At 44.3% G+C, this 22838-nt stretch overlaps 1 protein-coding gene and 1 long non-coding RNA gene across 2 annotated transcripts in view; one reads left to right on the plus strand and one right to left on the minus strand.

The window, feature by feature from the left end:
• Positions 1-20051, plus strand: LOC117517860. The gene is made up of 3 exons (XR_004562871.1): positions 1-11; positions 5439-5605; positions 20042-20051. It is a non-coding gene; the product is annotated as an uncharacterized LOC117517860 (long non-coding RNA).
• The window catches only part of ftr82 (finTRIM family, member 82), a 21858-nt gene continuing 9679 nt past the window's right edge, over positions 10660-22838 (minus strand). The window contains exons 4-7 of the mRNA XM_034178996.1: positions 21325-21484; positions 21179-21235; positions 20290-20358; positions 10660-11224 (exon numbers count right to left, since the gene is read on the minus strand). Of these exons, the coding sequence (XP_034034887.1) occupies positions 10704-11224; positions 20290-20358; positions 21179-21235; positions 21325-21484 (807 nt within the window). The 3' untranslated portion in view covers positions 10660-10703. The remainder of the gene's footprint in view (positions 11225-20289; positions 20359-21178; positions 21236-21324; positions 21485-22838) is intronic.

Genomic DNA, 22838 nt, shown 5'->3' on the forward strand with positions numbered 1-22838 from the left:
GCCTTCAGTTGGTTCAGAATGCTGCAGCTAGAGTACTGACGGGGACTAGCAGGAGAGAGCATATCTCACCCGTGTTGGCCTCGCTTCATTGGCTTCCTGTTAATTCTAGAATAGAATTTAAAATTCTTCTTCTTACTTATAAGGTTTTGAATAATCAGGTCCCATCTTATCTTAGGGACCTCGTAGTACCATATTACCCCATTAGAGCGCTTCGCTCTCAGACTGCAGGCTTACTTGTAGTTCCTAGGGTTTGTAAGAGTAGAATGGGAGGCAGAGCCTTCAGCTTTCAGGCTCCTCTCCTGTGGAACCAGCTCCCAATTCAGATCAGGGAGACAGATACCCTCTCTACTTTTAAGATTAGGCTTAAAACTTTCCTTTTCGCTAAGGCTTATAGTTAGGGCTGGATCGGGTGACCCTGGACCATCCCTTGGTTATGTTGCTTTAGACGTAGACTGTGGGGGGGTTCCCATGATGCACTGTTTCTTTCTCTTTTTGCTCTGTATGCATCACTCTGCATTTAATCATTAGTGATCGATCTCTGCTCCCCTCCACAGCATGTCTTTTTCTTGGTTCTCTCCCTCAGCCCCAACCAGTCTCAGCAGAAGACTGCCCCTCCCTGAGCCTGGTTCTGCTGGAGGTTTCTTCCTGTTAAAAGGGAGTTTTTCCTTCCCACTGTGACCAAGTGCTTGCTCATAGGGGGTCGTTTTGACCGTTGGGGTTTTTCATAATTATTGTATGGCCTTGCCTTACAATATAAAGCGCCTTGGGGCAACTGTTTGTTGTGATTTGGCGCTATATAAGAAAAAAGTTGATTGATTGATTGATATGCAGGCTTGGGGAGTAACGGAATACATGTAACGGCGTTACGTAATTAGGATACAAAAAAAAGGTAACTGTATTCCGCTACAGTTACAGAAAAAAAGACGTATTCAGATTACAGGTATATTTAGTAAAAATGGGGATTAGTTCGCAGGATTGCAATTTTAATGCATTTTATGATATTAACCAGGGTTCTAGCTAGCGCAGACTTGCGTTACGGCCCATTACGCTATAATTTTGGGCCGTTACAATTATTTTGGACCGTTATGATTTTCAATACAGCTTCTGTAATCAACCGTTTCTGCAGTGCTACTCCAGTTTGAAGCGTGAATCGAAGCAATGCTTCGATTCAATGGCTTGTGGCTCTTTAATTCGCTGCTCTTCAGAAGCGGTAAGTCCGCTTCTTAACCCCTCTGAAAGCCATTAAAATATCATGAGTCACTTTTGTGTGGATTAAAGTCACTAACTGGGACTCTGGTGTTGTTGCAGTCGAGAAACGAGAATCGGCCTCCGTTTTGTCAGAGCTTCAAACGCTGCACGGCTCTCTGACTCTCGGAATTAATAACTTCAAAACGAATTGCCGCTTTAAATAAAATGACACCTCTTTACAAATGCTGTAATACAGACGATAAACTACAATCGACTAAAACGTTTTTTCCTCCCAAAATGAGACATCCTGCGTTCTTTATGAACCTGACCTGCAGCACATCTGCAAGAGCTCAGCTCATAGGTATGGAAAGACATTCATGCCAATAATAATGTCTGAAAGGAAATGCTTTTATTTCTGTTTATGTCCAGAGATCAAGGATCCACCATGTAGAGTTTATTATGTCCAGAGTTTAAGGATCCAGTAACCAATTTCATATTTATTTACTTTAAGACTCAATAAAATGTTGTTCAATTTCAATTTAATCAGCTTATAAAGTGCCAAATTACAACAAAAGCCGTCTCAAGGTGCCTCACACAGAACAGTTCAACATAAAAAATAAAAAAAAATAAAAAAATAAAAAAAATCAAATACCTAATTAAAAACAGAAGTAAAAGAATAAAACATAACAAAATAAAAACTAATAAGAAAGAGAATAAAAATAGGTTTTAAGTCTTGACTTAAAAATGTCCACGGACTCTGACTGTCTCACTGAAGGTCATGTACTGACAAACCCAGAATGAGATTGTCCACTCAACAAACTTCTCCAGCCTTATGGACATGATGAAGGGACTTGGGCTGTCGTACCTGGCTTTTGCCCTTTGGGTACCCCTAGAATGGACAATTTTTAGTTTAAATTCTCAAAAGCTGCCCCCCTTCCTGTTATCTTTATATATTTTTTTTTTTTCTTTGAAATGAAATCGTCCCTTCACGAACAGCGACATGACGTCACCTAACCGGGCAAAATATTGATGAAGTTCCCGGATGTTAATGCATTTTCAATGGAGATCCGCGACTGAACACACTCAGAAAAATGCTCGCAAAATACGTGTTAAAAAATGCCATTTTGACCTGGATATCGAGCCAGTAAAATTAAATGACATTAAATTACGTCAGGAAAGTATTAAACTTACTCTGACACACACACATTCTCAAATATTAGTGTTGAAAGTTACACGGATCTGCGCTGTTCAAGCTGCTGAGGCGTCCAGCTCCTAAAACCATTACAATACATTTATATTATACATATTATATTTTAACACAATTATCCTTTATTGACCGAGTTTCATTCCTGAAGTCAGTGGTGTGTGTGTGTGGGTGTGTGTGGGTGTGTGTGTGTGTGTGTGTGTGTGTGTGTGTGTGTGGGTGTGTGTGTGTGTGTGTGTGTGTGTGGGTGTGTGGGTGTGTGTGTGTGTGTGTGTGTGTGTGTGTGGGTGTGTGTGGGTGTGTGTGTGTGTGTGTGGGTGTGTGTGTGTGTGTGTGGGTGTGACTGTGAGCGGCACAGCGCGGGTCATTATAATCTCATTATTTTAAGGTGCAAATTTAAAAAAAATCCCCAGTCTTGTCGAACAATTTAATCACTAACGACAAGTATTTTAACTAGACTTTGGTCTAACAGTGGAAAATATCAACTAGACATAAGTGAAGAGTTAATGGTTCGTGTCATCGGGCCACACGGCAGGAGACATACAGCTGTTTATCATCCAAATATCACAGACAAAGTGACAAGAAGAACCAAAACCACTTACTTATGTAAGGAAATATTGTCTCCCTTGTTCCTCCGTTTGTGACTTTGCCAACATGCGCAGCTTTCTGGCATATTCCACCTGTTTCTTGAACTTCTATTCACGCAAATCACTAACTTGCCCGGAATTAAAATGGTGACCACGCCTCCTTACTGACAGGATTTACTTCATGGTTTTCATTATGCTTTTGTTTTGAAAGTTCAATAAGTGGACTGATATGTTAAACATGGTGCGAATTTACTGAACAAGTAGTAGACTTTTTTTGTTTTGTATATTGTTCTGCCACTTTTAATTACAAATTCATCCGCACACGCCTGAGTTTTCATTATCCTTCATTTGTTTGTCATTTTTTGTTGAAAATTTAGCAGGTGAACACTGGGTGTGTTTAAAACAATATTGTGGTGCTCTTAATTCATAATGTGAAGTAAAAGAGAGCATGCCATGGAAATGAAACAGTTTGATTTTTGCTTAATAAACTGTACTATGTGGTCGTATTGTTGGGAAAGTGTAGGAACACGGACCCACAACAGGGGGCGCAAATGAACGGACAATGGAGTAAGTCAAAATAACAACGCTTTACTGTTGTGAATGTGCACAACAAATACAACCAATCACAGCAATGGACAACAGTCAATTCACAAAAGTGTCGTGTGGGCAGGCTCGAAGATAGGAGACGCCTCTCCAAGGTAAGACCGGAACCACACGGCTTCCTCCGCCACAGGACCCCGGGAATACTGGAGCCGCCAAGTCCCGAACTCCCAGGTGGCCACTGCCTCCGCGTGTCGGACCTGGTACTGCTGGCGAGGAACAAAGGACAGTTAGATGGGGGCGCGTTTGCACCCAGGACTCCGAACAGCAGGGAAGTTACCTCCACCTCTCGTTGGAACAGTAATCCACAAACTAAGCACGAATCCAAAAAGATACACTCCGTAGCTTCGATACGTTACCTCTCTGATAGAAACGATATCTCGGCGATGAGGTGGAGATGCCGTCCTGCTGATATACCCCAGTGATAATTGCCGTCAGCTGTCTCAGGTGATGGGTGACAGCTGTTACCGAGGCTGCTCCTGTGGGGCGGCGGCGCCCTCTGGTGCCTGGAGCCCGCACTCCAGGCAGGGCGCCCTCTGGTGGTGGTGGGCCAGCAGTACCTCCTCTTCAGCGGCCCACACAACACGTATATTTAGTTTATTTTGTCTGTATTAGTATATTTGATATTGGAGTAATCCAGAAGTAATTGAAAGTAATCAAATGACATTACTTTAATATTATGGTACTTGGATTACGTTACTGATTACATTTTTCAACAGGTAACTAGTAACTGTATCGGAATACATTTTTAAAGTAACCCTCCCAACCCTGTGTATATGATAACAAGAACCTAAACCTAAACAATTTGTGAATACATTAAGACAGTAAATTAACATTAAAAAATTACATAATTAACGAAATAAAAGAGATGAGTTCCTCTAAAAATTGTTGAGGTTTAAGGTTCTAAAGACATTCTGGACTCACATGCCATTCCAACTCATTATACGAGTACAAGCTTTGCTTACAGACACAGTGAAACAAATGCGGTTATGTCCAATAATGAAGCTTCAGAGATTTTATTTCAAAGCAGTGTTGGGCACGTTACTTTGAAAAAGTAATTAGTTATAGTTACTAGTTACTTCTCCCAAAAAGTAACTGAGTTACTAACTGAGTTACTCCGCTATAAAAGTAACTAGTTAGCTCAGCATTCATTTTAACATATTTGGCATCAATGTATTTCGAAAATGTCTTTCTACAAGGCGGGCTGACGCCTCCTTTTCTCAGTATTTTCCCTATCAGAGCCCTGAAGGAGTCTGACTTCACTGTTGACATCGGCAGCATGTTCTCCACAATATATCTCCCTATCAAGTCATAGAGCTCTGTCTGCGTTAGTTTTTGGGGAGCTGATGCACAAAAATCAAGCTTTTGCTGCTCACACGCTGAGGGTCCTTCACCGTGCCCTTTGTTAGCAGACCCCACGTTAACACCAGCCCTGCTACCTGTGTCTTGGGCCACTAGTTTAGTGGAAGCATGAGCCGTCGACAGGTGTTTCAGTAGGTTGGAGTTGCTTACACAAGACGTGGACAAAGTTTTTGCTCGGGGACATAATGTACACTCGACGTGTACATTTTTACCTTTGACCTCAAAGAGGTTAAAGTAGTGTGTGTATTTCCATCTGGCAAACGCTGTCTTCCCACTTGAGTCCTCCTCACTCGCCATCTCTCGCTATGTGCTCTAAACACCCGCCCACCTAGTTTCTCTGATTGGCTGAAGACGTAATCTTACTATACCTTAGCCAATCATCATTGCTTAGGCGGTTATCTCACCCTCCCCTCCCTTGTCACTCACACACACACACACACACACTGACAAAGACACACACACTTGCGCCTGAGAGTCCTGTGTCTGTATGCGCAAAGTATAAAAAAAAGTTTACTGAGCGGCTTCAGTAACGTGCAGTAACGGGGTGTCAGTAATGGTAACGGCGTTATAGTGACAGTCAGAGTAATTAGTTAGATTAATCGTCACTGAAAAAAGTAACGGCGTTACTAACGCCGTTTATTTCAACACCGTTATTCCCATCACTGTTTGAAAGTGATGGCTCGGATTTACAGAGGTGACACACTTCACCCTGAAACTCTTAACTCTTTTCAGAGTCTGTCGGATTTAGGAACTTAAAGTGTGGTGATGCTGCTGTTTATGTTACAGGATGCTGGTTGACTGCTGCTGTGAACATGATGTACGTGGACTGTCTCCACCACGCTGTTTTTACAGACTGCCTGGACATGCGGATGTATTTGTAACACTGGAAAGAGTCAGAATACATTATTTTCAGGAGATAATTAGGTCGTTTTACTGGCTCCACTAACTGGTCACTGGTAAAACTCAATTTGCATCTAGCATTAACATCTGCAAATCATCAAACACAAGGGGGTTATTCCCACTCTAATCCAATTCCATTGTTTCTATGGGTTATTTTTCTGTACGCAATTCAGTCCGCGAAGCTTACCGTAGCAACAGCGTCGTCACTCACCAGTTTCTCCACCAGTTTCTCTCACTCTCAGCTGACAGCGCCATAGGTCAGAAATCTCACACAATTAACCATTCAGGTTTTCGGAACAAATGTAACTGGATTAGAATGGACTATAACATGCCACAACTGTGATAGAACTTAAGACGAAGGCAGCGCTGCTGTCGGACATTATTCTCTGGCGGGCAATCTTGCATGTGATGCATGCGTGAGGACTCATAGTGAAACTGCACATGTTCTCCCGACTGGCTATCTTGCATGATGCGTGCGTCGGGTTTCTAAGATGGTGTGGACTTTACATTTGGAAATCTTTAAAAAGGGTGAGTGAGTAAGATGTTCATTTTTTTCTCTTTTGCTTTGTCTTCATTGGAGCTGCTAGGGTTTATTTTTATTTTACTTTGACAGGGTTTGTGGTAATTTGGATGTTGATGTTTGCGCACGCTGTTTTAACCCACAAATCTCAGCTGTTTATTGCGGCTGTGGACGTGAAATGCGCAGATTTGATTAGATCTGTGTGATCACACAGATGAATGATAATTTTAATTCATATTTTTTATAATCTGTCCCAATAACAAACATATTTCACTCATTTGTATATAGCATGGTGAAACAGCACCCCCACATGCACCCAGGACAAGATAAAGAGTGTCCCCTAAAATGAGGCAACGTGTGAGTCAAATTCCCATCCAAAACAAATACATCATAAGAAGTGAAATATCATTCATCTTCGCTCAAATCAAATGTGAAAAATGTGCCATAATTTCATTAAACATGTCAACAAATGGGTGGCTTAGTGGTTAGCACTTTTGCCTGACAGCAAGAAGGTTGTTGGAACGCTTCCCATCTGGGCCTTTCTGTGTTGTGTTTGCGTGGGTTCCCTCCTCCCACTTCCAAAGACATGCAGGTTAGGTGACTAGACATTGATTGTTCCATATTTGACTTATTGTGTAGAAATCTGGGGATCAACATGTACAACTTATACACAACCATTATTTATTTTGCAGAAAAAAGCTTTAAAAGTGATTGGCAACAGTCGATTTAGAGATCCATCTAATCCATTGTTCATTAAGTATAGGGTACTTAAATTTCATGATATAGTTGATTTGAAATTACTACAAATAATGTAACAATACCTTACCAATAAACATTCAAAATATGTTTGAAAAAAGAGTAAGTAGTTATAATTTGAAGGGCATAGAAGTCTTTAAAAAACCAAGATTCAGAACCAAGATAAATGAACGGAGTATTGCAGTGAATGGTGTAAAATTATGGAACAACCTCAACAAAGAAATCAAAGAATCAAGGTCGCTTAAATTATTTAAAAAAAACATATTAAACTTGATGTATTTCGTACGTATGAAACTATGAAATAAGTCAGTGGGCTGTGACAAAGCCAAAAATGTAATCTGTTAATAATGTTTAGAATGTTTGAAGTTTAAAATGTAATCTATTAGGGATGTAGTCTTTTAAATAATGGTTAAAATTAGGAAAGAAGTCGGTGACATGTGACAAAGTCATAGAAATGCAATGATGTCGATTGATGATGCTTTGCAAGATTGTATTGTAAAAAAGGGGCAGAATATATAAGACTTGTTCTTCCAAACTGCTCCTTTTCGTTCAATGGTTTGTAATGTTTTGTTAATTTTGCTTTTCTGTTTTTATTTTAAATGAATGAAATAAATCCTCAATAAATAAATAAATAAATAATGTGCAGTAGGAGTAAACGGAATGTTTTTCTTAACTTTGTTTTGTACTGTATTTCTCTTATATGATCTTTAGACTTAATATCCTCTGTCACATGGATTAACGTCAGATTTCATTTCTCATTCTTTCATATCCTGTCTCCTGTTTGTTTGCAAAACTACCTTCAGGCTACAGTTTTTGGATTTCACAAAGCAAAGCGAAAAGTCACTCCTGCTGAGAACCGCAGCAGCTCCAGAGGGTTATTTTTATTTATTTTTTATCTTAGGGGAGGTCAGCGGTAGTATGAATAATTTGTTCGTGGGGGAAATGTGCAAATATGCATTTTGAATAAAATTTCACAAACTCGCTGCATACAGAAAAGGTTGTTAATTCACACATACAATATAAGCTTTACCTACAAACAACAGAAAGACTCCACAGTTCCTTTAATTTCAATTTATTACATTTTATATAGTGCCAAATCACAGCAAAGCTGCCTCAAGGTGCTTCACACAAGTAAGGTCTAACCTTACCAACCCCTAGAGTAAGTACACATGCGGCAGTGGTAAGGAAAAACTCCCTGTGATGATACTGAGGAAGAAACCTCAAGCAGACCAGACCCAAACGGGTGACCCTCTGCTTGGGCCATGCTACAGACACAATTGACAATACAAATATACAGGAAATTAACAGTTATAATGGTTTTATAAAGTTTTTACAAAGCTCTAGAAACAGAAAATAGGAAATCAAAACATCTGCTGCATCAGCTTCAGGTATGGCATCTCGCGGTCATTCCAGCATCCCTTTGTCTACAGATGCCACGCCTGTGCATTTTCCTCCATACATCAGAGAGAAAAAGAGCAGAATCAGTCTGCTGGGAAAAAAAAAAACACATCTAAGGTATAATTCATCAGCATTAAATCAACAGAAAAGCAGAGAAAATACTAAGGTGATCGCCATTAATGAAGCCCTAAGCTTCACTAACAGAGCCCGAATTTAGATAGAGTTGATGCCAAGACCTGTTCCATTACTAATAAAATAAATTTAGAAGGATAGGACACATAGTATCATACTATGCCAGTATGCTAGCCATACAAGAGGGAGAATAAATGTGTCTTAAGTCTGGACATTAAAGTTTTTACATAGTCTGTTTCATTGATGATGGGAGATCATTCCACAGAACAGGTGCACGATAAGAGAAAGCTCTGTGGCCCGCAGATTTTTTAAATCACCCTAGGGACACAAAGTAGCCCTCCGCCCTGAGAACACAGAGCCCGGGCCGGTACGTAGGGCTTGATTAGATCAAATAAGTAGGGAGGTGCCAGTCCGTGAATAAATTTATAGGTCAATAGCAGAACCATAAAATCTGATCTCACAGACCTTTAGGTGGGTCTATTCTCTCTCATTCTTTCACAACGATCGTCTTCCTGTTTCTTAATTTCACCAGGTTCTTGTCCCTGGACTGAGTTGTGTGTTAAGTAAATCATTCATTTTTAATTGCACTATCTAGTTGCCAAAACAAACTAAATAATGAATAAACTATGTATAAATTGTGTTAAGTGAGAGTACGTTCACTTGCTCAGTTAATCTCAGCGACAAAGGTAAAATCTTAGTCAGAGAGTGACTGAGGCTGAAGACAGGATCCATGTTCAACCACAGTTTATTGTCAATAAAAAAAACAAATATGCACAGTGGAAAAAATGCAGTTAGTAAAGCACAGTTTGGCTCAGTATATGTTTGTGTCATGCAAAAACAGATAAAGCAACAAATCTTGAATGTTAGCAATCATTTTAGATTTCACATAAATGAAAGTGGTTTAAAAAAATACAATAATTTCACTCAAGTTGTGTCCATTATACCATTAAATTTAATGCATATAATAATAATAATAATAATAATAATAATAATAATGCTGTGTTAAATCAGAAAATGTCAAACCATAACAAAATTTAAAGATATGCTGATATATTCTCAGTGAGTTGAAAGTATTATACCTTTGTGATATACATTCCTGTATGATGAATATTGCTTCATAACATACATTGTGTCAGAATACAAAATGTTCATTTAAAGATGCAATAGTATTGTTGACAATGTAATGAGTATTCGTGAGAAATGCCATGAAGGTAATGATGATCCATAGTTACATAGTTTTGCATCATATGAAGCAATGGGTGCTAATGTAAAAGCTTGATTGTGTAACACACCTATATTTACAGGTTTGGTGCCTTAAACTTTTTTACATACCAACATGGTACAAAAGTATCCAATGGTTATTATCAGTTTCATTTTATTGTGCTTGTGTGATTTTCTAATTTGTTTTTCTAATAATGTATGAGATGTAACATGAAAAAAAATGATTTAACAGGAAAAATAATGCACCATATGTGATATACAGTGATTCCAGAAGTATTCACAGCGCGTCACTTTTTTCACATTTTGTTATGTTACAGCCTTATTACAAAATGGCTGAAATTCATGTATTTCCTCAAACTTCTACACACAATACCCCATAATGACAGTGTCAAAGAAGTTTTTTTTTTTTTTGATTTTGGCAAATTTATTAATTTATTATTTATTAAATTATTAAATTAGCCAAAAAAAAAAAAACACACCTTTTTTCATATTGTCATTATAGGGTGTTTTTGAGTAGAATTTTGAGGGGGAAAATGAATGTACTCCATTTTGAAATAAGGCTGTAACAGAACAGAATGTGAAAAAAAGAGTAGCACTGTGAATACTTTCTGGATGCACTGTATATAAGTTCATAAAAATAAGTATAAACATATTAAAGAGGAATTCATTTTTTTTCAAAAATAAACAATATAATGTTCTTAATGTGGTTTTGATATAGTTACAAATTACTTCAAAAATATATATTCAAAGAGCACTGTTGTATATTATGTGAAAAAAAAATACATAAAATATCCCCAAATTTTCAGTTATCAAATCAGAGCTGTAAAATCATAATTCATTTGACATTGCAGATCTTGACTGAGGTCCCAACTCCAAAACCTGGATAGAGGGGCTCGACAAATGTGGTCTCAAACCTGTGCAGCAGGGTCATGCTGCTGCCTATGCTATAAAATGCCAGTACCCCGGCAGTGTGGTCCAGGTACACACCTATTCTGGGGGAGTGGGGTCCATTAACGGGTCTGTCCACTCGATTGTGCCAAGCAGAGTAACCGGAGTCAGAACACAGCAGACTCCAAGATTTATCATTGTAGCCCAGCAGGCAGAGCGAGCCTTTGCCTTTCCGGCTGATGCTTCTGTAGGCCACTCCGATGGAAAACTCCCCACTCCACTCGATTTCCCAGTAGAAGCGGCCTCCGAACAGGGCCTCTCGGCACAGTACCTGGGCAAAGCTGTCAAATCTCTCTGGGTTATCTGGATAAGGCTGCAGGTCCCTGGTGCGGATGACCTTCCTGTTGGTGTCAGAGATGTGCAGCTCCTTGTAGGCCGTGTTGGGGTCCAGTTTCAGTTGGCAGAAATCTAGATGGAGGAGATGGAGGGAAACATACATAATATCAAATCAAATCAATTTTATTTATATAGCGCCAAATTACAACAAACAGTTGCCCCAAGGTGCCTTAAAAGACAAACTGAGAATTAGGATGAGATTTGGGGGTTAAAGTGATAATGATGAACCTGCCTGACATATTCCAAGGAGTTGGAAAAGCCTACTCAAGTATCCGGTAAAACGCAGTGAACAGATAAATAGAATGAATAGATAAATGAATCCATCCTCTCCCATTTGTCAACATGATAACTCAAAAACAATCAGAAACATAAGTGAGGCTTACCAATACCCCTAACCAACCAAAAACACAACCTGACACCTCCCTTTCATCAATCACCAATTCATCATCAATTTTATTTATATAGCGCCAAATCACAACACACAGTTGCCCCAAGGCGCTTTATATTGTAAGGCAAAGCCATACAATAATTACGTAAAAACCCCAACGGTCAAAACGACCCCCTGTGAGCAAGCACTTGGCGACAGTGGGAAGGAAAAACTCCCTTTTAACAGGAAGAAACCTCCAGCAGAACCAGGCTCAGGGAGGGGCAGTCTTCTGCTGGGACTGGTTGGGGCTGAGGGAGAGAACCAGGAAAAAGACATGCTGTGGAGGAGAGCAGAGATCAATCACTAATGATTAAATGCAGAGTGGTGCATACAGAGCAAAAAGAGAAAGAAACAATGCATCATGGGAACCCCCCAGCAGTCTAAGTCTATAGCAGCATAACTAAGGGATGGTTCAGGGTCACCTGATCCAGCCCTAACTATAAGCTTTAGCAAAAAGGAAAGTTTTAAGCCTAATCTTAAAAGTAGAGAGGGTGTCTGTCTCCCTGATCTGAATTGGGAGCTGGTTCCACAGGAGAGGAGCCTGAAAGCTGAAGGCTCTGCCTCCCATTCTACTCTTACAAACCCTAGGAACTACAAGTAAGCCTGCAGTCTGAGAGCGAAGCGCTCTATTGGGGTGATATGGTACTACGAGGTCCCTAAGATAAGATGGGACCTGATTATTCAAAACCTTATAAGTAAGAAGAAGAATTTTAAATTCTATTCTAGAATTAACAGGAAGCCAATGAAGAGAGGCCAATATGGGTGAGATATGCTCTCTCCTTCTAGTCCCTGTCAGCACTCTAGCTGCAGCATTTTGAATTAACTGAAGGCTTTTCAGGGAACTTTTAGGACAACCTGATAATAATGAATTACAATAGTCCAGCCTAGAGGAAATAAATGCATGAATTAGTTTTTCAGCATCACTCTGAGACAAGACCTTTCTAATTTTAGAGATATTGCGTAAATGCAAAAAAGCAGTCCTACATATTTGTTTAATATGCGCTTTGAATGACATATCCTGATCAAAAATGACTCCAAGATTTCTCACAGTATTACTAGAGGTCAGGGTAATGCCATCCACAGTAAGGATCTGGTTAGACACCATGTTTCTAAGATTTGTGGGGCCAAGTACAATAACTTCAGTTTTATTTGAGTTTAAAAGCAGGAAATTAGAGGTCATCCATGTCTTTATGTCTTTAATATAAACATAATACATATATAAAAATGTTTTACAAATTATTAACCTCAGTGAATTTCAGCTACCGGTGACCCTGGTTGCTTGTTACACATGACTGGATGTCACATTGCTAATATCATTTTTACTAAGTGATTTTCATTTTATGAACCTATTAAGACCTATTTTGTATGTATTTTTTTCCTACACACACACATATAAAGTTAGATACAGTGCATCCAGAAAGCATTTATAGCGCTTCACTTTTTTCACATTTTGTTATGTTACAACCTTATTTCAAAATTGAGTACATTCATTTTTTCCTCAAAATTCTACTCACAACACCCCATAATGACAACATGAAAAACAGTTTTTGAAACTTTGGCTAATTTATTAAATATAAAAACTAAGAAATCACATGTACATACTGTAAGTATTCACAGCCTTTCCTCAGTACTTTGTTGACGCACATTTGGCAGCAATTACAGCCTCAAGTCTTCTTGAATATGATGCCACAAGCTTGGTGCACCTATCTTTGGGCAGTTTTGACCATTCCTCTTTGCAGCACCTCTCAAGCTCCATCAGGTTGGATGGAGAGCGTCGGTGCAGAACCATTTCCAGATCTCTCCAGAGATGTTCAATCAGATTCAGGTCTGGGCTCTGGCTGGGCCACTCAAGGACATTCACAGAGTTGTCCTGAAGCCACTCCTTTGATATATTGGCTGTGTTCTTAGGGTCGCTGTCCTGCTGATAGATGAACCATAGATGAACCATCACCCCAGTCTGAGGTCAAGAGCGCTCTGGAGCAGGTTTTCATCCAGGATGTCTCTGTACATTGCTGCATTCATACTTCCCTCAATCCTGACTAGTCTCCCAATTCCTGCTGCTGAAAAACATCCTCACAGCATGATGCTGCCACCACCATGCTTCACTGTAGGGATGGTGCCTGGTTTCCTCCAAATATGACATCTGGCATTCACGCCAAAGAGTTCAATCTTTGTCTCATCAGACCAGAGAATTTTGTTTCTCATGGTCTGAGAGTCCTTCAGGTGCCTTTCGACAAACTCCAGGTGGGCTGCCACGTGCCTTTCACTAAGGAGTGGCTTCCATCTGGCCACTCTACCATACAGGCCTGATTGGTGGATTGCTGCAGAGATGGTTGTCCTTCTGGAAGGTTCTTCTCTCCTCACAGAGGAATGTTGAAGCTCTGACAGTGACCATCAGGTTCTTGGTCACCTCACTGACTAAGGTGCTTTTACCCCAATCGCTTAGTTTAGACGGGCGGCCAGCTCTATGAAGAGTCCTGGTGGACTTCATGCTTGGTTTGTGGTCTGACATACACTGTCAACTGTGGGACCTTATATGTTGACAGGTGTGTTCCTTTCCAAATCATGTCCAATCAACTGAATTTACCCCAGGTGGACTGAAATTAAACTGCAGAAACATCTCAAGGATGATCAGTGGAAACAGGATGCAGCTGAGCTCAGTTTTGAGCTTCATGGCAAAGTGTTGTGTGGGCCGCTGAAGAGGAGGTACTGCTGGCCCACCAGCACCAGAGGGCACCCTGCCTGGAGTGCGGGCTCCAGGCACCAGAGGGCGCTGCCGCCTCACAGGAGCAGCCGGGGTGACAGGCTGACACTCATCACCTGTGACAGCTGTCACCACTCATCTGATCTGCATCGGTATATCAGCAAGACGTCATCTCCACCTCTTTGCCGAGATATCGTTCTACCTGAAAGGTAATATCCTCAGCCTGACTGCTTGATAGAAAGCCCTTTTTGTGATTTTTGTGAGTGATAACAGACTTTTTCTCCAACGAGAGGTGGAGGTAGCTTCCCTGCCGTGCAGATTGCTGGGTGCAGACGCACCCACGTTTAATTGTGTTTTTGTTCCTCGCCAGCAGTACCAGGTCCGACACGCGGAGGCAGTGGCCACCTGGGAGTTCGGGACTTGGCGGCTCCAGTATTCCCGGGGTCTGGTGGCGGAGGAAATCGTGTGGTTCCGGTTCTGCTTTGGACAGGCGTCTCCTATCTTCGAGCCTGCCCACACGACACCTTGTAATTTGACCTCTGATCTATTGTGTAATCTGTTGTGTTTGTTGTGCACGTTCGCAACAGTAAAGTGTGTTATTTGACCTATTCCATTGAACGTTCATTTGCGCCCCCTGTTGTGGGTCCGTGTACTTACACTTTCCCAACAGGATATCTCGGCCAACGTCATGGATCCCGAGGGGCGTCAACCGGCTGTTGAACGGCCAATGGAAGAACAGGGTGCACAGGCGCCCGCAGGAGGAATGATCGGTGAGTTGCAGCGGATCCTCACCGTTTTCACGGCTCGGTTGGATTTAATGACCGAGCAGAACGTCCTCCTTAACCGCAGGGTGGAGGCTCTCGCCGCGCAGGTGGAGGCGCGCCCTCAGGGCGCTGCTGCGGCTCTCCCTCCTGTCGACCCTGTGAGTAACAGTGACGTTCCACTGGTCGTTCAACGACCCCTCCCACCTTCCCCGGAAACATACATAAGCCCTCCAGAGCCGTACGGAGGCTGTGTGGAGACGTGCGCGGACTTCCTTATGCAGTGTTCGCTCGTCTTCGCACAACGTCCTGTCATGTACGCGACTGATTCTAGCAAGATAGCTTATGTAATTAATCTGCTTCGCGGCAAGGCACGCGCTTGGGCTACAGCGCTTTGGGAGCAAAATTCACGGCTCCTTCTGACATATGATGGGTTTGTGAGGGAGTTCAGAACAGTGTTCGATCACCCAAATAGAGGAGAGACCGCTTCAGCCGTGCTGCTGTCAATGAGACAGGGGCGCCGGAGCGCAGCTGCTTATGCAGTCGACTTCCGCATCGCGGCTGCGAGGTCCGGCTGGAATAACACTGCCCACCGCGCCGCCTTCGTAAACGGACTATCGTTGGTCCTAAAGGAGCTCCTGGTGGCTAAGGACGAACCGCGGGATTTAGACGGGCTTATTGATCTCGTTATACGATTAGACAATCGGTTAGAGGAACGCCGTCGGGAGCGAGGCGAAGGACGTGACCGGATACGCGCCGCCCCTCTCCCTTCCGGGTTCGAAAAGGGGCCGCCCTCCCCACGCTCCACAGCCGCAGCGCTTTGTGGGGCAACAGCTCCCCCTGTTGACGTTGTTAGGGAGACGCACAGGGCCAAAATGGGAAGGCTGATCCGTGGAGAGTGTTTTCTCTGCAGCTCAACAGAGCACACACAGAGAGACTGCCCCAAACGGCCAAAACGTCAACACTCGCCCTTAGAGACTGGGCTAAGGGGGGGTCAAGACATTCAAGTGAGACACACACAAATTGCCACACGACTCCCAGTCACAATCCTGAGCGGGGATTTAACCCTTCAAGCCCGAGCACTGGTGGACACGGGGTCAGAAGGGAATCTGCTAGACAGCAGATGGGCAAAGGAGGTAGGGCTCCCTCTGGTGGCGCTTCCTACGCCATTGCAGGTGCAGGCACTAGATGGCACCCTCCTCCCTTTACTCACACACAAGACACCACCAGTAACTCTGGTGGTGTCTGGAAACCACCGGGAGGAGATTGAGTTTTTTGTAACTCCTGCCACCTCCCGTGTGATTTTGGGCATCCCATGGATGTTAAAACACAATCCCCGGATCGATTGGCCGTCTGGGGTGGTGGTTCAGTGGAGCGAAACCTGCCATCGGGTGTGTTTAGGATCCTCGGTTCCTCCCGGTTCCCAGGCTAAGGAGGAGGTCAAAGTCCCGCCCAATCTGACGGCAGTGCCAGTTGAGTACCACGATCTTGCTGACGTCTTCAGCAAGGATCTGGCACTCACCCTTCCCCCGCACCGTCCGTACGATTGTGCCATTGATTTGGTTCCAGGCGCTGAGTTCCCGTCCAGCAGGCTGTACAACCTCTCACGACCTGAGCGCGAATCAATGGAGACCTACATCCGGGACTCATTAGCTGCCGGGCTGATCCGGAACTCCACCTCCCCGATGGGGGCAGGTTTCTTTTTTGTGGGCAAGAAAGATGGCGGACTTCGTCCATGTATTGATTACAGGGGGCTGAATGAGATTACGGTTCGCAACCGATACCCGTTGCCATTATTAGATTCCGTGTTCACCCCCCTGCATGGAGCCAAAATCTTTACTAAACTGGATCTTAGAAATGCGTATCACCTGGTTCGGATCCGGAAGGGAGACGAATGGAAGACGGCATTCAACACCCCATTAGGTCACTTTGAGTACCTGGTCATGCCGTTCGGCCTCACAAACGCCCCCGCGACGTTCCAAGCATTAGTTAATGATGTCTTGCGGGATTTCCTGCACCGATTCGTCTTCGTATATCTAGACGATATACTCATCTTTTCTCCGGATCCTGAGACTCATGTCCGGCATGTACGTCAGGTCCTGCAGCGGTTGTTGGAGAACCGGCTGTTTGTGAAGGGTGAGAAGTGTGAGTTCCACCGCACCTCTTTGTCCTTCCTGGGGTTTATCATCTCCCCCAACTCCGTCGCTCCTGATCCGGCCAAGGTTGCGGCGGTGAGAGACTGGCCCCAACCCACTAGCCGTAGGAAGCTGCAAGTTCCTCGGCTTTGCTAATTTCTACAGGAGGTTCATTAAGGGCTACAGTCAGGTAGTTAGCCCCCTGACAGCCCTGACCTCACCAAAAGTTCCCTTCACCTGGTCGGATCGTTGCGATGCCGCGTTCAAGGAGTTGAAACGGCGCTTCTCGTCTGCACCCGTTCTGGTGCAGCCCGATCCTAGTCGCCAGTTAGTGGTTGAAGTGGACGCCTCGGACTCAGGGATAGGAGCTGTGCTTTCCCAGAGCGGGAAGACCGATAAGGTCCTTCACCTGTGTGCCTATTTTTCCCGCAGGTTGACCCCGGCCGAACGGAACTATGACGTCGGCAATCGAGAACTCCTTGCGGTGAAAGAGGCTCTTGAAGAGTGGAGACATCTGTTGGAGGGAACGTCCGTGCCATTCACGGTTTTCACTGACCACCGGAACCTGGAGTATATCAGGACCGCCAAGCGGCTGAATCCCAGGCAAGCCCGCTGGTCACTGTTCTTCGGCCGTTTTGACTTCCGGATCACCTACCGTCCCGGGACCAAGAACCAGAGATCGGATGCCTTGTCCCGGGTACATGAAGATGAAGTCAAAACGGAGTTGTCGGATCCACCGGAACCCATCATCCCGGAGTCCACTATCGTGGCCACCCTCACCTGGGACGTAGAGAGAACCGTCCGGGAGGCCCTGGCACGAAGCCCGGACCCCGGAACTGGGCCGAAGAACAGACTTTACGTCCCACCAGAAGCTAGGGCTGCAGTCCTGGACTTCTGTCACGGCTCTAAGCTCTCCTGTCATCCAGGGGTGCGAAGAACCGTGGCAGTTGTCCGGCAGCCCTAGAGGCCGACGTCCGGGATTATATCCAGGCCTGCACCACCTGCGCCAGGGGCAAGGCTGACCATCGTAGGGCTTCGGGTCTGCTCCAGCCGCTGCCCGTGCCCCATCGCCCCTGGTCCCACATCGGCCTGGATTTTGTCACGGGTCTCCCGCCGTCCCAGGGCAACACCACCATCTTCACGATAGTGGACCGATTCTCCAAGGCGGCCCACTTCGTGGCCCTCCCGAAGCTCCCGACGGCCCAGGAGACAGCGGACCTCCTGGTTCACCACGTCGTCCGGCTGCATGGGATCCCAACAGACATTGTCTCAGATCGCGGTCCCCAGTTCTCCTCGCACGTCTGGAGGAGCTTCTGCCGGGAACTGGGGGCCACGGTGAGTCTCTCATCCGGCTACCATCCCCAGACCAACGGGCAAGCAGAACGGGCCAATCAGGAGATGGAGCAGGCCCTGCGTTGCGTGACAGCCGCGCACCCGGCGGCCTGGAGTACCCATCTGGCCTGGATCGAGTATGCCCATAACAGCCAGGTGTCGCCAGCCACCGGCCTCTCCCCTTTCGAGGTATGTCTGGGGTACCAACCGCCTTTGTTTCCAGTGGTTGAGGGAGAGGTCGGTGTGCCCTCGGTCCAGGCCCACCTACGGAAGTGCCGTCGGGTGTGGCGTGCCGCCCGTTCTGCCTTGCTGAGGGCCCGGATGAGGTCAAAGGCCCATGCAGACCGTCGGCGGACCCCGGCCCCTGCGTATCGGCCAGGGCAGGAGGTGTGGTTGTCGACAAAGGACATCCCCCTCAAAGTGGACTCCCCCAAGTTACAGGACCGTTACATCGGTCCCTTCAAAATCCAGAAGGTCATCAGTCCAGCCGCAGTGAGGCTTCAGCTGCCGGCCTCACTGCGGATCCATCCTGTATTTCACGTGTCTCGAATCAAACCACATCACACCTCACCCCTCTGTACTCCGGGTCCGGCACCGCCTCCTGCCCGGATCATCGATGGCGAGCCGGCTTGGACTGTGCGCCGGCTTTTGGATGTCCGTAGGATGGGCCGGGGCTTCCAGTATTTGGTGGACTGGGAGGGGTACGGACCTGAAGAACGCTCCTGGGTGAAGAGGAGCTTCATTCTGGACCCGGCCCTCCTGGCCGATTTCTACCGCCGCCACCCGGACAAGCCTGGTCGGGCGCCAGGAGGCGCCCGTTGAGGGGGGGGTCCTGTTGTGTGGGCCGCTGAAGAGGAGGTACTGCTGGCCCACCACCACCAGAGGGCACCCTGCCTGGAGTGCGGGCTCCAGGCACCAGAGGGCGCTGCCGCCTCACAGGAGCAGCCGGGGTGACAGCTGACACTCATCACCTGTGACAGCTGTCACCACTCATCTGATCTGCATCGGTATATCAGCAAGACGTCATCTCCACCTCTTTGCCGAGATATCGTTCTACCTGAAAGGTAATATCCTCAGCCTGACTGCTTGATAGAAAGCCCTTTTTGTGATTTTTGTGAGTGATAACAGACTTTTTCTCCAACGAGAGGTGGAGGTAGCTTCCCTGCCGTGCAGATTGCTGGGTGCAGACGCACCCACGTTTAATTGTGTTTTTGTTCCTCGCCAGCAGTACCAGGTCCGACACGCGGAGGCAGTGGCCACCTGGGAGTTCGGGACTTGGCGGCTCCAGTATTCCCGGGGTCTGGTGGCGGAGGAAATCGTGTGGTTCCGGTTCTGCTTTGGACAGGCGTCTCCTATCTTCGAGCCTGCCCACACGACACCTTGTAATTTGACCTCTGATCTATTGTGTAATCTGTTGTGTTTGTTGTGCACGTTCGCAACAGTAAAGTGTGTTATTTGACCTATTCCATTGTCCGTTCATTTGCGCCCCCTGTTGTGGGTCCGTGTACTTACACTTTCCCAACAGCAAAGGCTGTGACTGCTTATGTACATGTGATTTCTTAGTTTTTTATTTTTAATAAATTTGCAGAAATCTAAAAAAAAAACAAAAAACTTTCACATTGTCATTATGGGGTATTGTGCAGAATTTTGAGAAAAAAAAAGAATTTCATCCATTTTGTAATAAGGTTGTAACATAGTCTACCATACAGAGTAACATACATGAAATTAAAATGTGTGAGCACCGTCCCCGGTCTCACATACATGAAGCAAAAACTTACACTTAATAAAATCTGCTCTGCTTTTGGGCTCTGGAGACGGAGCAGGACTGTCCACAGTGACTTCTTTGACTGAAACAGAGAGTCAAAGAGTCAGATCAGCTGCACTCACACTGCTGCTGTGCTTTAAAAGGAAGCTTGTCCACATTGGTTGATTCAAACCCACTTATTCCAATTAATGGCTGTGTGTGTGTGTGTGTGTGGGGGGGGGGGGGGGGGGGGTTGCAGCAAATCCCAGATGTCACTGGGAGGGTGGTGGGGATACACCCTGGACAGGCCACCAGTCCATCACAGGACAAACACACATGGACACACACGTTCACACTCTCACTCACACCTACAGTCCACTTACAGACACCAATTTACCCAACATGCATGTCTTTGGATGTGGGAGGAAGCAGGAGCACCCAAATCCATGCAAACATGGGGAGAACATGCAAACTCCACACAGAAAGGACCAGGTTGGAACACAGAACCTTCTCATATAAGGCAACAGTGCTAACCGCTAATCCACCATGCAGCCCATTATTATTTGGGCTTATAGAATAGAAAAGAATAGTTTTTCTTGTCATTGTATTGGGGGGGGTTACAACAAAATTAGGGGAGGGGGGATGTGCACTGAGTTTCTTGTTTTTTAACATTTTAAAACATTGAATCTTTTAAAGAAATTGATTCATTTAATGCACAGAACATTTCAAAAGTGTCATTTTTCTGAAGCAGCTACATCATTTTGTGCTTTTAGTGTTTTTTGAAGGAAATGGCCCATTTGCTTCAAAGTTGCTACCACTGTCTTGTGAGTAATCTTTCAGAAGGGGTTCACATCTGCCGTTTAAATCCACCATTATTAGCCTAAACAACAACAAAATAACCTCCAGGAACTGACTGAGCTCACCTCTGTTCCTTCTGTCTATGGTGCGAGTCTCTGTAGTGTACACTGGGACCTCGTTCACTGCAAGATAAAAAAATAAAAATATATATAAATTATAAGCAAGTGCACATTGTTTTATCGTTAATATGGTTCCAGTGATAAAGTCAGACCTGTCTTTGAGATCTTAAGTAGTTCCTCTCTGCCAAACTCCTCCAGTCGGTCCTTGATCTCAGCCACAGCTTTCCTGACCGCACTGAAGGAGAAGTCAGGGTTCACCGTCACTTTGGGTATGAAGCCGTCATCAGTGGGCGTGCAAAGATAGTTGAAGTTCTAATAGGAAACAACAAGAATGCCATGATACACACTAATACACACACAAAAACTGGGTTGTGCATGTTTTATTAAAATCCATGATCAGTTAAAACAGTTTTTCTTGTTCATTTGTTTGCTAAATGTAATAATTTTTTCAAAGTTAACCCTCTGGGGTCCGAGGGCATTTTTTTGACAGTTCACTCGCCTGGCATAAATGTTGCTGTTAACAGCTCTCCCTGCATCCCACAATCAAGTTTTATGTCTCTTTTGTTCAGGACAACCTGTGCTTTCAGAATATATATGTCTTTGTTTTATAAGTGTAATAAAAGTTTACAATCAGAAATAAGAAAGGAAAATTAAAGCGAAAAATAATTTTCCACACACATTTATTCAAAACACACAGCAAACTATAATAAACAACTGTTTTGACATTTTATAAAGGTAATTTGAGGTCTTGTGTGAACGACTGTGCAACAAAAAGGTTCAAACAATAAACACAAATGCACATTTTGAACAATATATACAAAATGGTCTATGTGTTTTGTTGTCTTCATCTCAAAGCAATTTCTGTCCGCTATTACACAAAGGTTACATCACAAACTTCTACTTCTACTGTGTTTTGGAGTCTTCTGTGCTGCTCCTAAACAGCTTTCATTCACACTTTGGCCCACATTGGCTCCTTACAGTCTGAGGAGCGGTCCTCCCCCTCGATCCATTGATATGGTAAACAGTGCTTTATGCAGCGAAAGCAACAGTTATCCAGTAACATTAACATGCAAACTAGTGGAGCAATCCGGATAGTTACACACTCTTTGTTTGAGCACGTGAGATTGTCATCAGAGGCTCTCCGTCTGATCCGTCTGCTTTCACTTTCGCTGTGCATAATGGTGCAGGGCACATTGGAATAGTATGTACTCATTGGAGCACCCAGGGGGCTATTCAAATGAGCCAACTAGTAACATATCACTCCTGAAAATGATCGTTGGCTTTTCATGTTAGGTAAATCTGCCCTACGATTGCATTTTGGAAAACCATGTGACTGTGAACCAATTCCGATTGGACACTCACATTGCACACGTCATCACACAGCTTCTATGAGGAGTACAAAGATGGCAAAAAAAAGATGGCAAAAAAAAAAGTAAGTTTCTATGTCATATCATTAAAAAGTTATTTATAATTGAGTAAAGTTTGGTCTTAGCCATCGTATATGACGGCGTCGGCCCCAGAGGGTTAATATCAAATATCCACAAATCTAAATCCAATCTAAATCCAAATCTGCAATATGGATCAGATGTAGATCAAACTCAGTCTTTTCATTGAGAGTGCCAGTTTGTACCTCTTTGTCACAAATAAGAGGCACTTTCAATTGAGA

This window comes from Thalassophryne amazonica, chromosome 9, assembly GCF_902500255.1.
Source record: "Thalassophryne amazonica chromosome 9, fThaAma1.1, whole genome shotgun sequence".
NCBI classification, from domain to species: domain Eukaryota; kingdom Metazoa; phylum Chordata; class Actinopteri; order Batrachoidiformes; family Batrachoididae; genus Thalassophryne; species Thalassophryne amazonica.